Source organism: Pteropus medius, unplaced genomic scaffold (assembly GCF_902729225.1).
Source record: "Pteropus medius unplaced genomic scaffold, Ma_sr-lr_union100, whole genome shotgun sequence".
NCBI classification, from domain to species: domain Eukaryota; kingdom Metazoa; phylum Chordata; class Mammalia; order Chiroptera; family Pteropodidae; genus Pteropus; species Pteropus medius.
The window spans coordinates 22,658,302-22,678,706 of NW_024349803.1; the positions used below are offsets into that span (position 1 = coordinate 22,658,302).

The following is a 20,405-nucleotide window of genomic DNA, read 5'->3' on the forward strand; positions in this document are numbered from 1 at the left end:
CCCAAACGCCTCCACCTCCTACCCCCGGACACTGCGAACCTGTTACCTGAAGTGGCAAAAGGGACCTCGGAGTGTCACGGTCAGAGTGGGGTGGCAGGAGAAAGGCTCCCTGGGCCCCCGCTGGCCCTGCAGAGGGAGGAAGGGGTGGAGCCTCCTGCGGGGGGCATGCAGACCTGCCGACACGTGGCCTCAGAACCACCGCATAACAGACGTGCGTTGCTGCAGGCTTCCTAGTTTGCGTGCTGGGAGACGCACGGCAAGCCTTCCCTGCGCCCGCCTCTCGGGCGGCTTTCAACCTCTAGCTGTCATTCAGATCTCATCTCTGCTCAGGAGCCTAACGCTCACGCTCCCACAATGCATCAGGGCCGGTCGCAGGCTGCTCCCAGCCGACCACGGAAACGACAGCCTCTTACAAGCATGGCGCGTGGTCTGCCCCCAGCAGACGGCAGGTCTCACGGGAAGGCACGGGAGCTGACACAGCGTTGACTTCTCCGCTCTGCCCTCTAGCGTGTTTCTGCTTACCAGGGGCTTAGAAGTTGGCTGGACCAACACACCTGCTACATCACAGCGCACGGACGGAGCGCCAGGAGCCCAGGCCGGGCAGTGTAAATGTCTGCAGGCCAGGGCATCGTTTTCCCGGATTGTTGTTTGTTTTTAAAAGGAACGGGCCCTTGCCGGTGACCTGGACTCCACATATATACAGCAGCGGATGCCCAGGCTCTATTCCGATGCGTGCGATGCCTGCGCCCAAGAACCGCCCCCGAGAAACTGTCGGGTTCGCGACTCTGCCTGGCCTTCCTCTTTCTCTGCCTTCTAGGTTTCTTGGCCAGGACTTTTCGCCTCCTTGGGGCAAGGGACTCCCGGAGAAGATGTCGCAGAGGCCTGGGAGGACGTGGATGCACGGAAAGGTGTGCACGTGTGTGCATGCGTGTGCGTGTGCGTCTGTGGGGGGTGAGTGGAACACGGAAGAGGGCTTCTGGAAAGCCTGGGGACTGAGCATTTTTATACTCGCAGAAGAAAATGCTAAGCAGCCTTAGCCTCGGAGCTCGGTGTCCATCCGCCTCCGGCTGCACAGACGATTCTCTGTGACGCCTTCAGGAAAAGGTAAAGCGGCCTTGTGAATAAGCCAGAAAAATGTGTTCTGCGGATTCATTAGAAGAGAAATGAGCTGTAGAGGAGAATGTATTTCATTTTAGTTGTCCTTCTAACGAGTACACCCTCCCCTCCCTCAATCTGCAAACCGTGTTTAACTCAGTTATTATTTTCGATTTTTCTCTTCCCAGCGGATAGCTTTGAAGCCAATTAAAATCTTTCCGTTGACAACTACAGTTCTGTTTAAGTTTCCTGAAACACAAACTGGTTTTGAAAGACGGAAAGATGAAATAGGATACTAGCTACACTGTGAAATACAACTTGGAATGATGAGGTGGCCATTCTGCCATCAGTCAATCAGTCAATCAATCAATCAATCAATCAATCAAAAGGTGGTCTTGACTCCCCCTTCTATAGGTGAGGGGCTGGCAGTGGTTAAGTCATCTGCCTGGGCCGCAGAACCAGTGGATGGCAGAGTGGATTAAAACTCAGATCCCCACCTCACGGGGCCGAGGTCCCCCTTCTCTGCCGGGCTGCAGACGACACCCTGATGTGGCAGAAGGAAGGAGGACGAGGTACCGTGCCCGCCGTAGAAGGTGAAAACCTTTCCGTTAGTTCAAAAGCTTCTCGGAGAACCTTTACGACGTACGTCCCACACGTATACACGAGTAGACATACGTATTTGATGACACGATTCTGAGCAGATGCATCTACCTGACCGGTCTCAGCGGACCCCCACGCTGACGGCGAAATCACAGCTCCAGAAACCACCTGGGAGCGCGAATTCGGGATCATCCCCGGACGGTGAGCCGTAGAACAGCCCAGCCGGGGGTAAAAATGACCACTAAGAGGATGTTCTCTTCTGTGTAACGTGGAAGCTGAAAACGCGAGCCTACGGACCGGGCTGGGCGTGTTTTCCTTCCCTCAGAGCCCAGTGTGGACGTCCACGGCAGGACACGAGGACACGGCGACCCTGGGGAGACTCTACCCTGGGCCTTCCGAGGACGGCGCGCATGCTGTCCTGCTAAGGCCCCCTGTCAGAGCCACGGGGCTGGGTGAGGGACGAGTTTGGCCCAGCAAGACAGGTGACCACGTTTTACAGTGCTGGACGACGAGGTGCCCTTTGGAAGCGAGAAAAAAACGCAGCGTGGGTGGGGGTGAGCTGGGAACGGGGCCTTCTGGCAACCTGCTTGCACAGCCCGCTCTGCCGCCAGCCAAGTCGCGGGGTGCAGGGAGGGAAGGAGGGAGCGGTGATAGGAGCGGCTCTCAGTGAGAGAGGCCGGTCTGTTCCTGCTCGGACTGGTGCCTGGCAGGAAGAGGGCGGAAGCTCCCGGAAGCCGACCTCCAACCTGGCACCCCCTCCCACTGCCCCGCCCCTCAGAGTGCGCCCCAAAGGTCACGACTGCAGCTGGAACCCAGGGCTTTGAAAAAACCACCAGCTCCTAACAGAAATAAAGCACAGGCCTTTCTGAGTTGGTCACGGAAGTTGGTGCCTGAGCGCTGAAGTGTCACGTGAAAATGTCGGTGACAACCAGGAGCCGCGCAGCCCTCCGGGGCGGCCCCGAAAAGCGCCTGCGATGAGCGATTTCAGCCCGCCCCGCCGGGCTTTGCCCTGGGACCCAGTGGTGAGCGAGGACGCGTCTTCGTGGGCAGACGGTTCCTTGCGTGAAGGAGCGTAAAAGGTGAGCTGCCCGCAGAGGAGGAAGAGCAGCCCCCCCAGCAGGTGTGCCGCAGGCGAGCAAACGGGGTGACCGGGGTCAGGCCGGAGCTGTGACCCTGCTGTGAGCTCAGGGCCCGGCCTCAGACACCAGAGGGCCTTCTGAAAGGCGCTCCGTGGAGCTCTCGGGGCGGGTGCCTGGGGCTGGAGCCCACTCGCCGGCCGCAGGGGCATCTGTCTGGGATGGGTGGCATCATTCCTGGGCCTGAGCCACCCCGGCTCGGCTCCGCCCAGTCTGGGGGGAGGGGCGCACAGCCGCACCCACGCGCATGTGCGGGCAACACACCTCGCAGCTTCTTCTGCCAGTTCATCTCGTTGAAGAGGTCCTCGGAGCGCAGGAAGAAGTCGTTGATCTTGCTGCCCTGCTCGTCCCTCTCCGTGGTGTAGTAGATGCGCAGCTTCGACTCCTTGGTGAGGAACTCGCAGATGCTGGGCACGGGGAACACGATCTGCTCCATGGTCCGGTCCTGTCTGACGATCTGAGGGGAGAACGAACAGGTGCCTCAGAAGCCCGCTGCCGAGGGTCCTGAACTCGGGGTACGACATGGTGCAGACCTGAGCCCGCGTCTGCTGACCGTGCAGACCCCCTCACATCAAATGGTTTCCATACATCTCCAATAGTATTTTTCTCACCTCAGGCCGATTAACTGCACTGTGACTAACTTGACCGCAGCGTAAACTGCTCCCCCCGCCCCCGCCCCCCCACACATTCGGCTGTGGCTCCAGGCTGGGGCTGTCTGTCCCATAGCGCTTTCTATCATGATGGCATGGCTCTGTACGGCATCTGTCCTGCCCAAAAGCACGGCCGCCAGTCCCATGAGGCCAGCGACCACCAGTGCATGTGGCTAGTGTGACCGTGGGACTGAGCATTTAATTTTATTTCACTTGATTTTAAGCAGCCACCCACGGCCAGCGGCTTCTGTGTTGGGCAGCACAGACACCTAGGATCCTTTCTCAGAGCAAAACTGGGTCACCTTTCCTAGGTAGGAACCTTAAAGAGACCTTGGTTTATCCAGTCGTGGTGGCGTCCTGCCTCGTACTTGTCACGGCATCTGAAATGCACGGTGTGGGAGTCAGCGTCCAGCCAATGCTGGGACACCATCTACTGTTCCTCAAACTCGCTTTGCCGGGCCCGGGGGAGAGGGGAGGGGACGCCGCACAGACTGGCTCAGTCCCCAAGGAGGAGGCAGCCTGGTCAGGATTATTCAAATTCTAAGACACCGTCCTGGGAGCTAGAGATTTCAAAAGGGGTGCGGGGTGCAGTACGGAGGGGCACGGCCTCTCTCTGTTCTTCCTTTCCAGAGCCTGGAGAAGTCCGGGGAGGCCCTGGGCCAACGCCCTCTACAAGAAGATCTGGTTCTCGCTCTCCCTGATGCACCAAGGTCAAGCTGTCGTGGGAAACTCGCCCAGGGGTGAGACGGGTTCCCGCAGCCCTGGCTCCATAAATTCTGGGAGACTTGGTCTTTAGACCAGTGGTTCCCAAATCTAGGGGAGATCAAGTTACAGGAAGCTTCCCTCTCACGCCGACTCTGGTCCCCACGCCCACCTCACTGAACCGAATCGTGTGTGGGGGTTGGTGTACGGATCTTGCCCACGAACCGACTCCCTGGGCGACACGTGTACACACAGGCTCAGGGACCGACCGCAGAGCCTGCCAGCTTCGCACGGTCCCTCCTTCCGCCGAAGGGCTGCGATCTGGGCTCAGGAGGTAACGGAGCGGGAGACAGGAGGCTGGCTGGCCAGAGCTGAGCCCCGGACCCCAGGCTCCCCAGCCTGATGCGCCAAGGCCCTAGGGTCTGCGGGGAGAACCCCGGTGGTTACAAAGCGGCCTGTGGCTTTACACAGGTAACGCCCTTGGGAAACTGGAAGAGACGGGTGGCTGGCCGAGGGCAGGGCGCGAGAGCTGGGGACACCATGCCTGGCCATATCTCTTTCTCATTTGAGACCTACCCACACCTCGTTCACCACCCTGACAGGCGGGAGTCAGGAGAACACGTTCCGGTCCTCCCGCCTGTAACGGGCTCGGCGACCCTGTTCACACGTCTTAGCCTCACCAAGCCTCGGGCGGCTCCCCAGTGACTGAGGGGCTCATGATAGGGTCCGAGTCCTTTTTCCTCTGACACACTACACTGCAGACCCCTACAGCCTGTCCTGCAAGGGCTCCGGGGCGGAGCTGGCCCTCCTCAGGCATTTAGTCATTAACAAATACGTTAGGAGCATTTACTCGCATACACCGTCAGGGTCAACTAATCGGTGAGGTGACACCTTTTACTAGGGATCCCAGAGACTCGCGACATCAGGTACGAATCTGTTCTCAAAAAGCCTCCACTCTGAATGTTCCACGTGGCCCAGAGGAGTCGGTGGTCCTTCGCAGTCCTCGTCCCAACACTGACCCGGACTGCGTGCGCTTCCTCATCGGCCAAACGAGGCCCGTGTCCCCTGCCGGCCCAGAGCCCGCAGACAGTCTGCTCTCTCCGATGCTCAGAGACAGCGCAGGTGACCGGACATGTACCCGTGGGCCCTGGGGTCAGCCAGGCCGGGATTTGAATCCCAGCCCCGCCACTGATAACTGGACGAGGGGCACGGCCTCCCTGCGTCTTACCTCAGTTTCCCCATCTGCACGATGGAGACGACCCCATTTAGCTCACGAGGGTTAGGAAGGCCTGTGGAGTGTGTGTGTTTTTAACGCGGACCTGGCCGTATCACTTCCCCGTGACGAAGTGTCCCAGGGGCCACCCCCAGGTGATGTCCAGACCTGTCGGGGGGAGGTGGCCAGGACTCTGAGGAGCTGGGCCGCCTGTCTTCCCTCCCGGTCTGCCTGCCCTCCGTCACCCTCGCCCAGTGTCTCCCGCCCTCGCCGTTAGGCCTCGCCTCCGAGAGGCTGTCCCCTCTCGTCTCTCATTTTCCCTGAGGCCCACGCTTCCACGTGGTGTCCCACAATCGACCGCGGGTCCCTCTGCTGGAATTTCTTAGAGCACCGTCTGCGGGTCCGCACGGCCTGGTCAGGACGCATAACGAACGCCGCCTCCCAGAGAGGCTTTGCTCGGGGCCCCCCTCCCCACCAGGTCGTAGGCGGGAACAAGTGGCCTGGCCACCGCTGGTGCAGGAGCTGATATACAGGGGTGCTCACAACACCCCCAGGCACCCCAAACGGACCCATGCGTGGGGTGCTTGCCGCGGTACCTCTATCTGGGCCGTGTGCTTGGCGTAGAACCCCAGGGCTGCGTCCCCGTCCACCTGGCCCCCGGGCTTCAGCATGCTCTGCAGCTCTTTATTGTGCCGGGCCAGCTGGAACACAGAACAGAGGACAGGGCTGACGTCCCCCGCCGGCAGGGCACGAGGGGGCAGCGGGAGCGGGGCCGAGGGCGGGCGGGGCCGAGGGTGGCGGGGCCAAGGGCAGTGGGATCAAGGGCAGGGGGGGTCGAGGGCGGGCGGCCCGCAGACTCCTGCCCAGGTGTGCGTTGCTCAGCAGCTGTTCTGGGACCTCGGCAGGATAGCACAGAAAGCGCATGCCCACGTGAGGCCCCACTTTCCCCGACTTCTTTAGCCGGCAGGAGGGAATCGGGGTTCCGCACAGCCCCGGAGCCTCCATCCGGAAGGTTCTGGCACCCTGTCGCTGGCTAAATGCCAGGGACGGGGGACACGACGGGGGAGGCTGTCTCTCCTTCCGCCGGCATGCTGTCGCGGGGCCTAGCGACCTCCGGCCCAGCACGGTCATCGCTTTACATCTAACCCCTGGCCCCGAGAGGTGAAGGGGACAGGAAACACAAGCCCGCAGCGGAGGGGCAGCTGGGCAGGCTGCCCACACGCACCGCAAGCCAAGGCACGGCGACCTCCACGAACAGGAAGCGCCTTCGAAAGCCCAGCCCTTTGGGAAGAGAATTACGAAACAGGGCATTTGGGTGCCAGGGGAGGAAGGATGACCACATCCCCCAAAAGGCAAACAAAAAGAAGTCATAATGACACGTTGGATCCACAGATTCCCAAACGCGACAGGCAAGGCAGCCAAGGTCGATTTCTTCAGATGGTTAAGACAGACTCATCAATATTTATGAAAAGCCCGAGTCTCCAGACAGAGTCATCAAGCACATACGTGCCGCCGCTCAGGGTGAAAGCTTTCAGAACCGGGAGGAGGGGATTTCCAGGGACGTGACCCCGCCAGGGAGGGAAAGCGGAAGCGTCCCGGCACCTGGCACGGCGGGGCGGGCTGCCCCCGGCACCCGGGAGCCTCGCCGTCATCATGCCCGCCAACGAGCCTCGCGAGAGCCGGAGGAGGAGCAAGCGGACGGCGCCTCCCGCTCAGAGCCTGGCACCGGCCCCCGGGACGTCGTACCTGGTGGGCTAATATGTAGATGTTGTGCCCCACGTTCCTGGGGGAGGCAGCCCCCTCCTCGCCGCTCTCGCCGTCCTCGAACTCCACCTCCCCCTGCATGTAGGCTTTCTTGATCACTTCCACCTGCAGGAAGAGCGGGCGTCACGGGAGACCCACGCGGGGACCCACGCGGGGCCCCGCAGCTCGCCTGCCGTCAGCCTCGCCGCCCCGCCGCCCCCGGGGCAGACCCCCTCGTCAGGCCCTGCACGCGACTTCCTGTCAGGTGTGGACACGGCTTCAGAATCCTTCCCAACACGGCCACAGGCGTCACCCCCATCGACCTCCACTGACATGACACATGAGACCCATGTGCTCTGCCTCCCCCGAGGCATTCGGGGGCTGCTTCATGCCCTTCTCCTTTAGAAGGGAACAGTGGCAACGAAAGTGCCCCGGACAATAAAACGTGACGCAAATCAGCGAAGGCTGGAGGCCAAGCTTTTCCTGTCTCTACACCACCCGCCCGCCAGCTCCCCTGGCCCCGACCTTTGCCATTTCAGGAAAGACGAATAAGAAATCCGTTTGCCTTTGGGAGCTGGCTGGGGAAACTATTTTCTCCGACTCCAAATTTTCCCTGAACCCCTACAGCCTACTGAACGTGAAAACGGCCCCACTAACAGGTAACATCTACCTAGCACTTATCACGGGCCAAGCTCTGGGCTGAGCATTTTAACATTCTTTCAGAATATTCCAAGCTTATGAATGTTTCATGAGGTGTCCAAATTCCCATTTACTGCGAACGAGGAAACACACTCGGAGGGGCAGGGGGCATGTCTCAGGCATGTCTCATGGCCCCGCTCTGCACGTGATTGATTTCCTGGCCATTCTCTCTAGCACCAGACTGAACAGACGAGTTGCATAGGACGTGGAGCACGCACACGCACACATACACGCACGCGTGTGCACACACGTTCTGGGCATTACAGCGTCCCTGCTCCGCCGAGTCTTAGAACCGGGTTTGTTCCAGAAAGCCTCTGACTCTTCTCCAGGAGCCGGGAGTGGTGTCACCCACCCACGACGGGGCAGCCCAGGCGGTGGTGGCACCCACGGCCCTGGGTGCCGACGGCTCCCCTCCGAGACAGGGGCACGTCTTTGATTCACGGGAGCTGGAATGGGGTCTCTGCGAAGGTGAAGTCACTCGTCCCTACTGAAGCGTGACAAGCCCTAGCCTGCCCCCGCCCCCCCCACCCTTACATAAGCGGTTACGTAAGCTCGGGATGACTTGCATCACGGGCTACGACTCAGCCCTGACCTCTGAGATCAAAGAGTGAGCTCGCTGTTAACTTCGTTTAAAAGAACACACAAAGGGACTTCGGCCGGGCCACGAGTGCACCTTAGGTCGCAGGCGGCAGAGGAGTTTTAGTGCCCTCATTTAGGTCTGTCAGTTACAGTTTATCTGCGTGGGAAAAAGTCCAAATCGGGAGCTCTGTCCTCAGCTCGCTCCGCTGTCTGGTTGCTGCTGGTGTCACCGGCTGCGGTGCCAACACCCCGCCCGGGAGGCACGGCCCATTGTGAACATCACCCCCCCAACATAAACAAGAGTGTGTTTTCTCAAAAAAAAAAAAAACCACAAAACGTCAGCACCCCCAAACAGTCCTCTGCTGCCCAAACTATTGGCACCAAGAGAAGAAGTGACTTCTGTGGCTCGGACAGACACGGAGAGCGGGGCCGCCGCGGACGAGGAGGCAGGGAGGCCGCGGTGTGCGAAGGGTGGACGGCGAGCGGGTGGCTGGGCCTGCCGAGGACTGTGACCCCAGCACAGCCACTGCACCGGGTGACACCGCGGCTTCCTTTTAGGGGTGAGGGCGCTGCGGTTCAGAGAGGTCAAGCACCAGCCCAAGGCGACCTGGCCAAAGGGCAGAGCCAGGGAGGGCCCTTGGCTCAGCCTGCGGGCTCCATCCCGTGCCGTGTCCCAGGACGGAGGAAGGCCAGGGACAAGTCCGCACCTGGTCGTGGAGGGAGGGGGCGGAGGCCTCCCCCCGAGGAGCACTGCACTCCCCACCCAGCTGGTCAGGGGCCTGGATCCCACGTCCCTGTCACAGTGCTGGTCTGGGGCATCGGTGAGAAAACTCGGGAAGCGAGAGGCGGAGTCCCCCCCGCCCTCCCGGCGCCGCGGCGGGGGGCCGGCCCCCCACTCACCAGCTCCTTCGGCCTCATGTTATACAGAATCCTCTCCGCGTTCTCGCTGTCGTGCCTGCTCTCCATGATGGCCAGCAGCAGCTTGGAGGCGTTATTCTAATGGGGGGAGAAGGGAGGAGGGGACAGAGAGCTGCGTGGAGTGGCGGCTGGAACGCATTTCAGCCCCTGGGGCAGCCCCGGGCCAGGCACGCCACAAGCCACCTGCAGCCGGACAAGGGGCCAACTCGGACCCCAGGGCAGGTCTGCGGAGCAGGATCGGGGCCTCCGAGGCAAACGTTTGCCTGCGCACAGTGTCTCCCTACTATTCGGAGATGGGGAACTTCGACGGGGTGCTGCGGGGACACCTGCGGTGATGGTGGTCAGGGAGGACCTGCCACCTGGACTCCTGCCGCCTGCGGGTGCTGGCTCTGACTCAGCCCCGCAGGCGCAGACGGCAGGCGGGCAGGTCACCCCCCACTGTCTTCAGTGCTGCCATCAGCCCCCCGAGCCCTCACGTCACGAGGACAAGTGACACCAGTCGACTGGAGTGCCCCGCAGGGGCGCGCTGGGGGCCAGGCCGCGATTCTCCGGCACGACGTCGTGGGTCCACACCTGCACGTCCCGGCCTGACCTTGCGCTAGGCCTGGGGCCCGGGACGGTCTGTGTGCTCCTCCGCGGGGGGGTGGGGGGGCTGCTGCTCTGGGGACAGGGCGACACTTCCTTCCTCCCCGAGCACAGGGCACCGCGCACCCAAATCGACCCTCTCTGTGGACTCTCCGTTCTCAACACTAAGGGCAGAGTGAAGCTGTGCCGTTCCCCTGGGCTCCTGTTCACGCCTCCTGCTGACCCTGCTTTCCCACACTGCTGTTCATGCAATAAGCACAGACCCGCTTTTTGGTGAAACCCTTTAGTTCTAGGCTCTTCTGGGACAGTGATAAAGTGCTCACTGTGCAGGAGCGAGAGAGAGAACAGATCTCAACAGGCCCCGACCTGGGGACGGTTCAAAACGAAATGTGCTCAGTGAGGCTAACACGTTTCGAAATACGCTTTAGACGCCAGGCTGGGCGGCAAGTCCGAGGCCCAGAACTGAATTTTTGAACTCCTGGAGAATCTCGGGAACCCCTAAACAGGGTGAGGGCTTGTTCGTGTGTTTGGGTATACTTAAGAAGCCAGGCTTTTATCAGGAAGGGTATGACCGGCTTCTCAAACGTCCAAGGGGCCGGCCTGCAGATGCGGCGGCCGAGGCACCTGGAGCCCTCACGCTCACGCTCCCTGAAGCTGCTATGGAATAACAGGCAGGCGTCAAGTCGGGGGTGCTTCCATGCTGGCCTTCCGTCGCGGTTCAAAAAAACTGGTCGGAGGCCAGGAGGCACAGGGCCACTGCCACCGAGGAGCCACCTTCTGATACAGCGACAGCAGAACAGAAACAGGTCTTCTCTGATCATGTAAAAATAGCAGTTTTCGGCCCCACATAGGTTCAGTGGCACTGTTATTCGACTGGCCCTTTTTCCTCAAAGGGGGGACAACCGGAGACCATGGGAAGGGGTGCGGGGGGTGCATCCCCTGGGCCCCAGCCTGTGCCTTTCAGAATCGAGGCTTTTAGTGCTCAGGTCCTGCTCTCATTAGTCCCCTAGCCGCGAGTGACGAGTGCTCGGCCGCTGTGACCCCGGAGCTAATTAGCTGCTCTCCGGTCACCAGACCCTTCTTTGGGAGGAAAAGACTGAAGTTTTGCGTTTCAGTCAGAACTTTCGACGTCGTCGAAAAGAACCGCCTCTAATACCGAGTTTCACAGCACTGACCGTGTCACGTGCGGAGGCGAAACACACGAGTGACTGTCTCCGAGTGCCACTGCCTTGTGCTTCCCACTCCCACTTGCCTTCAGTTCCAATACAAGGTCCATCCTCTTCTTTCCCAAAGGATTGATGTCGTTAAGGATCAGGGCAGTGATGATGTCAATGCCATTGGACTCGTGGGTGGCGATGCAGTTCTGAGGAGACACACACACACACACACACACACACACGCACAAGCACTGGTCGTAAATCGGGCCTCAGAGGGCGACAGGCTTCATGGCCATTGCAACGCAATGCTTGCCACTCCCAGAAATGCCTCTAGGGCTGAGCTGCGAATTTTCCGTGAGAAAGTGGTAAAAAAATTAAAGACAGATGAAAATCTCTAGTTTCAGAATGAGCAGTGAGCAGCAGGAAAGTCCCCGTCACTGTAATCGGTTGCGTCTCCTCCAGCGGGGCGGGGCCCGTGGCGCACGCTCGTGAGGGGAAACACGGCGTGTGGCTGACCCTGGGTCCCGAGCCCCGTTCCGCCCTTCCAAGGCGCGTTCCGCTCCCTCTGCGTCACTCTGCTTCACACTGCGCACTTTCACTGAAAGCTGACGCCTGGAGAGCCCGGGTCCTGTTTAATTCACACGTATAAAAACGAACCCTCCCCTCCCCTCCCCTGCCCCGATAAGATCCCCGTTTGTGGGGGCCCTAGTCTGGCATGTTCCTTTTCACGGACCTCTGTTTGGCAGAAAAGCAAACCCGAGGTTATAAGTTAATTCACTCAGACGTCAGATAAAAGCCTTTTCCCATGAGCCTGTTGTAATTTCTTGGTTCCTTTTCATTTGCAATCAGATTATATACACCCTCGGTCTCATCAGGGAACTGGGGTAAAAAGCAGATTTAACCAGATGCTAGCCTCGGAGTCACGGTCAACTGAGATCAGGTTTTTCCTAAGCCACTCTTCCTCTGGCCTCGTCCCCCGGGGAACCTGGCACGCCCCACCTTCCTTGGCCCTGGCAAGCACTGGCCTACCCTCTCTGGCCAGGATACAGCTATAATTTGAGTGACAAATCGTACTCATCCAAGCACTAACGTGAAAACTCACGGCGTCTGCAGGATACCCTGCAGAAGCAATGACTCGACCCAAGGAGACACTGGGATCCGCTCAAAAAATATGCCTCCCGAGAGGCCGAGGTGGAAGCTAACGGGCCTTTCTCTTCTCCGCATGTCTGTGCTGTTAAGATCTGGACCGTGCATTTTCTCACAGGACTTTCGAGCCGTGTCATGTGTAGCGAGGTTTCTCTCTCTAGCTGGGTTTAAACTTCTTGCCTTAAGTAGCTACTTTTTGAGTCTTTCTTAGCATTTAAAATAGAGCCCAGTCTTCCGGTCTTAATATAACCCCAGCTTTAACCTCTACCCCAGTCGAGTCAGAGTCAGACGTTCAAACCAAACCAAGCCGAGCCGAGTGAGGACAGCGCCAACACCTGCGACCAGGTAAACTCCTGAAGCTCAAAAGAGCACCAGGGCATCTTCCTGGAAGGTAGGCTCCAGGTATACTGATGGCCTAGGCAGCAGGCAGGTGCTACGTGACTTCTGAACGTGTCCTTGGCAACGACCCTTCCGAAATGACAAACTTCCCCACCCGCCCCTCGCCCCTCGAATACAAACGGAATTACCTGGTTCTCATGGCAAGGTCCCTGACAGTACTCGGTCAGGCTTTCCAGGGTCTGGTTGATGAGGGCTACGTTCTTCTCGTTGATGTAGAGCCCGAGAAGGCCGAGGCCGCCGGTGGTGCTGCCGCAGATGCAGTCCAGGAACTGCAGCGTCTCGCACACCAGGTTGTAGTTGGTCTTGTTATTTTGGCAACGGAGGAAGTTCTGCAATTGGGGGTCCCCGGGTCGGGGGAGCGATTCAGAGACAAGAGGGAGAGGGTCAGTCACCCTACTGTGTCGACAGTGTCTGACTGGTGGGCGCCCCGACCGACCGGCGGTTATGCAGAGGGAGGCAGCACTGGGCGGAGCGGGAGGCTCAGCCACGCCGTGTTCTATGGCAGTGGCCACCAGCCCTGGCTGGCTCTCTGGGGCACTTTTACGTGGGCTGCCCTGGAGGTGGGGGCTCTTCCCTGACAACCCGCTCGGGACTCCGGTAGCCTTTTCGAGTTCCCATTTCTCTCCTGCCTCCCACCAGGTGCTAAGCTCGGAGGCATCTGACGTTTCCAGAGGCAGCGGTGTTTTTGGAAAGACGGCACGGTCTGCATGCTGAATGCCCAGAGCCTAGTCCGGGGATGGTTCAGCACAACAGAAGGCGTCGCAGGCTGGCTGGAGCCCAGCGCCATCGCGGGAACCTGGGCTGTCCTGTGTGGCCACCTCCACTGTGAAAGGAAGGGGTAAGAGGAAGCGAGCGTGTGTGCTCTGAGCACGTGCCCGAGTGTGCATTCTCCGGGGAAACGCGTGAGGTTAACAAGAGAAGCCAGGGCCGGTACTTCCTCGACTAAACAGAGCAAGCCACACTCAGCCACCTTACAAGGCAGACCGTTTGGACGAAGAGGAGATTGTTGTCAGACTCCATTAATCTCTTCTTAAAAAGAAGCAAAAGTTAACTACGAATGTTCTCTTGCACGTAGTTACAAAAGTCGCACGTGTTTACTGTTGAAAATTGGTACTACGATAAGATAGAATCAAAAGATAAAATGGATGTAACCTCTGACCCGATAATTACACTTCTATGAAATATCGACTTGTCACAAAGTGCTGGATGTTCACCCCAACACTGCCTGGAACAGTGAAGAACTGGAAACAACCTAAATACCCATCAATTAGAAAACAGTTAAGTGAATCACAATGTAGCAACATTGCTTATTATAAATTAGACAGGGGTCCCCAAACCCCAGGCTATGGACCGCCTCAGCTCCACCTCAGATCGTCAGGCATTAGATGCTCAGAGGGGCACCGGTCCCTGTTGCCAAACAGGTTGGGGACCCCGATCTAAGATATACTGTTAAGCTAAAAAAAAAAAAAGAAAAAAAAAGGCAAAGATGAATAGTTGTTCAATGCTCCCTTCCAAATACCTAAGAAAACGATGGAAAGATGCAGCCCACACCGACGATGGCTCTCTCTGGGAAGGATGGGGAGCAGGGCAGTTCTTTGTAACTACTTATTTTCATTTGAGTCTTTATAGTGAAACTATATTCACGTATTCTTTGAATACAATTGAAATATTTGTAAACACACATATTAAAAGGTGGCAACCAAATCTGATGCTCGACACAGCGTCACACTAACCGCCTCGCCCTCCCCCCACCAACCTCAGCCCCAGCCTTCCTGACAGCAGATCTGGGACCGCGTGGGCTTCCGTAAGGCCACAGGAGGCCAGCGGAGGGTTCCACAGCCACTCCTTGCTCCAGCTCCTCAGGGAAAAAGCTTCCTGTCTGGGGGTCTGGCTGAGCCCCTCGCCATGCAGCGTGGGGTCAGAGAATATTCAAGAAGAGGGCAGGCGAGGGCCTGGCCGTCCACGGCTGATGTTCACAGCACGGCTGTCACGGCCCATTTGTCTCTCAAACGGCCCTGTCAGCGTTCCCACCATGGGCCTCTCTGCTCAGCTGTCACCACTCCCGCCATGGCCTGCTCTGCCCGGGAGCAATAAACCTCTTCCTGTCTTCACCGGGCTGCATCCTCCTGCCTCCAGGGCTTCCCTCTGCCCGTCACTCTCTCCCCGTCCCCACCGATTAATCCTCCTCCTTCAGAGTGGGGTCTCAGGTCCCTTCCTGCAGGAAGCCCGCCTGCCTCCGTGGAGTCGAGAAGAGTTTTGGAGGGGCCGTTAAGGCGCTGCAGCCCCTGGGTTCTCGGGCGTCGGTTCAGAGGCGAGTCCCGTGAAGGGATGAGGAGCCAAACCGTGACGACTTCGAACGAGACGCGGCGAGCCTGGGCACGGACAGCCAGGTCTGGCTCCATGGCAGAGGCCGGGGGTGCTGGTGAGGATGGGAGTCCGCGGGGGGAGGGGAGGCAGGGCCGGTCCCGAGACCAGAGCTGGGGCTGCGCCACGAGCACGTTGGGCTCCGGTCAAGGCAGCCTTTCTCGGGTCTGCTGGACCGACCTCGGCGGACATCGGCTCCACTGAGACGCCCTCCTGGGCCCGGCACGCTGGGCTGGTCTCCCGCTCGGAACCGCACAATCCCTACGGTGACACCACGCGGCACGTGTCACGCTGCATGGCGATCTCCACTTTGCCCGAGTGGCTCCTGCCCCAGATGCAGCTCTGTGAGGGCAGCTGAGGCCTCCGTCACCACGGGAGACAGGCCCACAGCAGGTAGTCACTGAGGTGACGGAAGGGACAGCCACAGGCGGGCTCAGCGTGCCGGCCCCTTGGGGCCCAGGTGGGTGGAGACCCAGGACACTGCCGCAGAGGAAGAGGACGGGGTGCTGACCCACACTCAGCCCGGAAATCGCCCCGGGAGGAAGTCACGCTCTCCCCCGGCGAAGGCGCCACCATCGTGCTGTGGCTCTGCTTGCCACTGGCGGGGCAGCCTGGCGTTCCTGGGCGCCATCGCGCCCCCGGCCTGTCTCCTCATGCCTAACGGCGCAGATGTGTTAGGTGCAGGGGACAGAGTCGGCCCTCAGAGGGGCAGCGGCTCACGAGGCAGCACCCAAACCTGGACCCCTGGGCCACGAGAGCTGGTGCTCCCCTCCTGGGCTCAGCGGGCCCCGACCAGGTCCCAAGTCCAAGGCAGGAAAGTTTGAGCGACAGGCAAGAAGAGAAAACTGACAGCCAGGATCTCAACACTGCCTTTAGCGGAGAATTAGGAGAATTAAGCTTCTTTTCTGTTTGTTTTTTGAGTGGACTCTGCCTCCCATGGCGCCTTAAGGCCGAGAAAATCTACATATAAATAAGGCCAATTAATTCTCTAATAAATGCCGCCCCCACATCCAAATGGCCAAGGTCCCCAGTCAGATCCCACGGTGAGTATGTGGCACGTCACACTCTACCCCACGGGTCTATTTTCTTGTGAGTCGCAGGGTTACAATCAATTTTCTTTCTGGAAATATTAGCGTCTCACCAACTGCCCCTTTATCCGTAAATGAAGTGATAGCTCTTTGGGTTCTCTGAAGAGAGAAGGTGCAACGCTCATTAAATCAGCCATTTCTCTCCCTTGTGACGTGTGTTGCTGGGACACGTGGGCCTCGTCAGCCTCGCGGTGAAGTCTCGTGCGGTTCACTCCAGCAGCCCTCCACCCATTCTCCAGAAAAACTGCAACGGCAGGAAAGGACTAGAAGGCATCACTCTAAGTTTCACACTCGGGCTTGAAACTGCGTGATCATGAAGTTCGCCCTCACACGGGAGCATTTCTTCAAAAACCCTCGTTTGTCCTCTGGCTTTCACGGTCCGTGTCTACACCGCCTGCTGCATCGGTGCAGCCACACGGCTGACAAGCTCCTGGAGGCCTTTGTCCTGCGTGCTGCTCGCCCGCCTCCATCGGCGCCAGCTGCCACCAGTGTCCCCTGGCAGATGCTCACACAGCTTCGTGCGCTGTGGCATTCGACCACGCCGGAGTCTTACACGCTCAGGGAGAGACGGCACACACTTCTCCACGTCCGCTGGCCTCGTGACGCGGGTCCCGGCCGCCATCAGCCTCCAGAGCCTGAAGCCGGAGCCCCGGTGGCTGCTCCGGGTGGCGTGGACCACCGCGTGGGCTGCACAGAACCAGCTGGAGGGTGGCGGCCTCTGTGTTTTTTTACACATGGGCCAGAGCTGGCCGGTCGGGGACCCTGGGTGCAGATGCTTTTTCAAAGCTCACGCTCCTCAGATTGATTTGATTAAAAATAGGAGCCGGTGCAGGAGGCACTAACGCCACAGGCTCCGCCCAGTCCGGTCCGCCGTCCCCTGTTCAAGAACATACCTTCTTGCTCATCTTGTCCAGGCACAGACCGTGGCAGGTCTTAAGTGCAAGTGGCTCACGTGCCCTGGCCACGGCCGTGTGTGAGAGGCTGCAAAGTCACCGGGCAGGCTAGGCTAGCTGTGCAAACGCCCACAGGCTGGGCCTTCCCTTTGTCACATCTGGGCTGAGCTACTTCCTCTTCAGACCACTGTCATCCCTATAAACGACACGACGCTGCCGACTGGTCTACCTTAGGAGGAGATGTTCTCTCTCAGAGGAGTTGCCCAGATGCCTGCTCCTGTTCACCTTCGTCCCTTTTCAGTAGATGGTGCTGCTTTTACCCAGAGTCAGTGGCACAACCAGGCCTTGGGCAGGCCTGGGGCTCTCGCATGCTTCTCCTCCACGGCTCTGCGCCCCGTCGGCGGGAAGAGACGGCTGTGGAACCCACCATGGCCCTTCCTAAATAGCCTTTGCTGGGTGGGGGGGAACACTCTGCAAGGGACAAAATGGTTGATGGCATGTGCTCTGCCATCAGACCACCTGGGTTCAAGTCCCAGTCCTGTGCCCCCTACCTGCGTCCCCTGAACCTCAGTTCCTCAGCTACAGATAAGAGTGTAACAATATAGGTGACACTGAACACCCAGGGCATTCCGAGTGCCCCCTGGCCACTGCTATTCTAACGACAAAGAAGTGAACACAGGATTTCTGGAATAATCGGTTCGACAAATATTTCTGAGCATCTATTCGTGTAAAATGCTAGAAGGCCATGTCATTCATTCACCCAACAAAAACTTAATTAGAACTTTCTAAGTAGCAGATTTTGTAAGTCTAGCATATCATCCATCTGTCCATCCGTCTGTCCATCCATCCATCGTCCACCCAAGTGTTACCTGTGCACCTACATGCCGAACACCGGCAGGCTACCAGCTGCATGCGCACGGACTTAAACACACACGGAGCAGGCGCCCACACTGGTGAGCATGGAGGTGGTCCCCGTGCCTGTGCAGACGGTGGGGAGGACAGGCAGAGAACCACGGCATCACCCAGATGTCGAGAACCACCCTGGGTGCTCGACTCAAGGAGACCGGCTGGCGTGAAGGAGCTCAGGGTCGGGGCGAGCGTGGCGGCGGTGGCCCCGGTGACCCCGCCCTCACCTGCAGGTCCCGGTTGTGGTTCTCGCACAGGAGCTGTAGGAAGCGGAGGATGGGCTGCATGATGGTGACGACCGCGCTCATCTCCAGGTCGTCCTTGGTCTTGTCCGCCGCGGCCTGGCTGCCCTCCCCGGGCTGGTAGTGGTCGTCGGGGTCGGCCTCCCTCCTGAAGGTGGTGAAGGCCTTCCTGGTGGCCGCGGAGGCCTCCAGGAGCTGGTCACGGACCTCTTCAGTTATCTGCGTCGAGGGCTCTTTGGCTAGAAGGCAAACGGGAGATCGTCAAGCCCACGGGAACCTCACGAGTGCTGGGCAGTCACCGGCCAAAGGCGACGTCCAGAAACGTAAGTGCTCATGCTCCCTAGGGATCCCCACGGTTGGCAAAGCACTCCGAGAAGCCGGCGCCTTCTCTCAGGCCTCGGGCAGGGCCAAGGCCGAGGCGGGGCCTGCCAGCTCGCTCGTGGCTGTGCCGCTTCACCCATGCTTGCTGAGGTTTAGAAGAAAAACCTCAGGGCAGGCTCTGTCACCCCACACGTCTAGGCTCGGGGCCTCAGCTTCCTCATCCGTGAAGCGGGAACACACTGGTGAATCCCACCCAGACAGGTTCCTGAGGGGACCCGCGTAATGCTAATCACAATGGTAATCACCGTTGTTGGAGGGACAACTGACTGTGCCCTCCGCCACGTGCCGAGGCACTGTGATGAAGCCTTTGCCGTGTGCTATCTCGTCTAAGTCCCCAGAGAGCCCTGTCAGGTAACCGGGCGTTGCAGCCGGGCTGCCTGGGTCCACATCCTGGCTGACCCGCCTTCGAGCTCAGGTCTTTAGCAAGGACAAGTTAAGAAGTATCTCTTTGCCTCGGTCTCCCCACCTGTAAATCAGGGGTCACCATCTTATCTATTCTGCAGGGTTGACTCGCATTCCAAACGGAGCAATGCACGTAAAGGGCTCTGAACAGGGCCTGGTGCCCAGCAAGTGCTTGGAAAATGTCCGCCATGCCTTTTTCCCCCTTCTAGACCAGCGGTTATCAGCCGGGCGTGAGTCTGCCCTCGTCCCCACCCAGGGACAACCCCTCACATCTGCAGACGTTTCTGGAGACAGTATCTGGGGGTGGGCAACTGGCGTCTCTGTGTAGAGGCCACACGTGCTGCTGAATGTCTCACAATGCACCGTTCGGCCCCGACAGCAACCACTCTCCAGATGTCAGATGTGCCGTGGCTGAGAAGCCACCTCGTTCTCACCTTAGAACGAGGCTCGGTGTGGTTCACTAACTGCTCACGGCCATCTGACTTGGCCCTGGTGGGTCCACCCACCCCTCCCAAATATCACTTCCCTTCCCCTGAGATGATGGATGAAAAACTTCACGAACTATCACACACGTTAGAGAATAAGGGATAATGAGCTGACAAAAAACGGACATCCAGTTCCAAAGTGTGAATCGTCCTCAACGTTCTCGAACAGTAAATGGAAAATTACAGAAAAGCCTTATTCGTGGATTCCCTGCCAATAAAACCTGGAGTTTGACCAAGAGGAATGTATATTAATTTACTAAACAAGCAGAACCTCCAAAGCCTCAGGAATTCAGCTCAGGTTCCGTAGGAAGAATTAATTGCATCGTAACCAGATTGGCTTTTTTCTTCCAAAAGGAACTCAGTTTTGAGCCTGGAAGGAGCGGGGACGCTGGGGGAAAGCAGCACGCGGCCCTGACCTTTCCTCCGCGACGGGGCGTCCCTGTCGGCCTCATCGTCCTTCTTCTTGTTCCCCAGGTCACTGGTGTTCACCGTCACTGTCGCCTTGATTTCCTGCTGGGCCGCCTTCATTCGGTCGTAGAAGACCTTGAAGAACTTCTCCGACTTCTTGTCTTCCGTCAATCGGCAGAAAAACGAGTGCTGCCAGAGAAAAGCCGCACATCGTCAGCACTGAGGCGGACCTGCGACGGAATCCCGCTCCGGACACCGAAACCTCGCGGAGGCCACGGCCAGCCGCCAGGCTCCACGAACGGCCCGAGTTTGGACCGCAGACAAGCCCCGTTCCATGCACGGTCTGTCTCTGGATTCTACAGCCTGAAGTTGTTCTTTTTAATAGAGCCTTGAAAGCAAACGCCACGGAATATCTTGGCTGGAGCAGTCACGCAGGCTTAGGAAGCACGCTAAGGGGTGCCGGGCAGATTTTAGCCCAATAAGAACAGCCCCCCTACCCAAACGACAAAGCTAACCCCATCGACAACGAAAATGAAATGCATTTTTGGTGATCACAGCAGGGCTAGTCATTCGTTTAAGGACTTCTATGAGTCCCTCCTTTGGAACAGCCCTGT

The 20,405-nt window shown here is 58.7% G+C and overlaps 1 protein-coding gene across 9 annotated transcripts in view; it reads right to left on the minus strand.

Annotated features, from left to right (window-relative positions):
• ITPR1 (inositol 1,4,5-trisphosphate receptor type 1) overlaps nucleotides 1-20,405 on the minus strand; it is a 292,239-nt gene that overhangs the window by 46,158 nt on the left and 225,676 nt on the right. For all 9 annotated transcript variants that reach the window (XM_039837946.1, XM_039837937.1, XM_039837945.1 and 6 more), the window contains 8 exons: nucleotides 19,800-19,980; nucleotides 18,101-18,354; nucleotides 12,751-12,951; nucleotides 11,173-11,283; nucleotides 9,318-9,413; nucleotides 7,143-7,265; nucleotides 5,993-6,097; nucleotides 3,096-3,288 (listed from right to left, as the gene is read on the minus strand). In XM_039837946.1, the coding sequence (XP_039693880.1) occupies nucleotides 3,096-3,288; nucleotides 5,993-6,097; nucleotides 7,143-7,265; nucleotides 9,318-9,413; nucleotides 11,173-11,283; nucleotides 12,751-12,951; nucleotides 18,101-18,354; nucleotides 19,800-19,980 (1,264 nt within the window). The remainder of the gene's footprint in view (nucleotides 1-3,095; nucleotides 3,289-5,992; nucleotides 6,098-7,142; nucleotides 7,266-9,317; nucleotides 9,414-11,172; nucleotides 11,284-12,750; nucleotides 12,952-18,100; nucleotides 18,355-19,799; nucleotides 19,981-20,405) is intronic.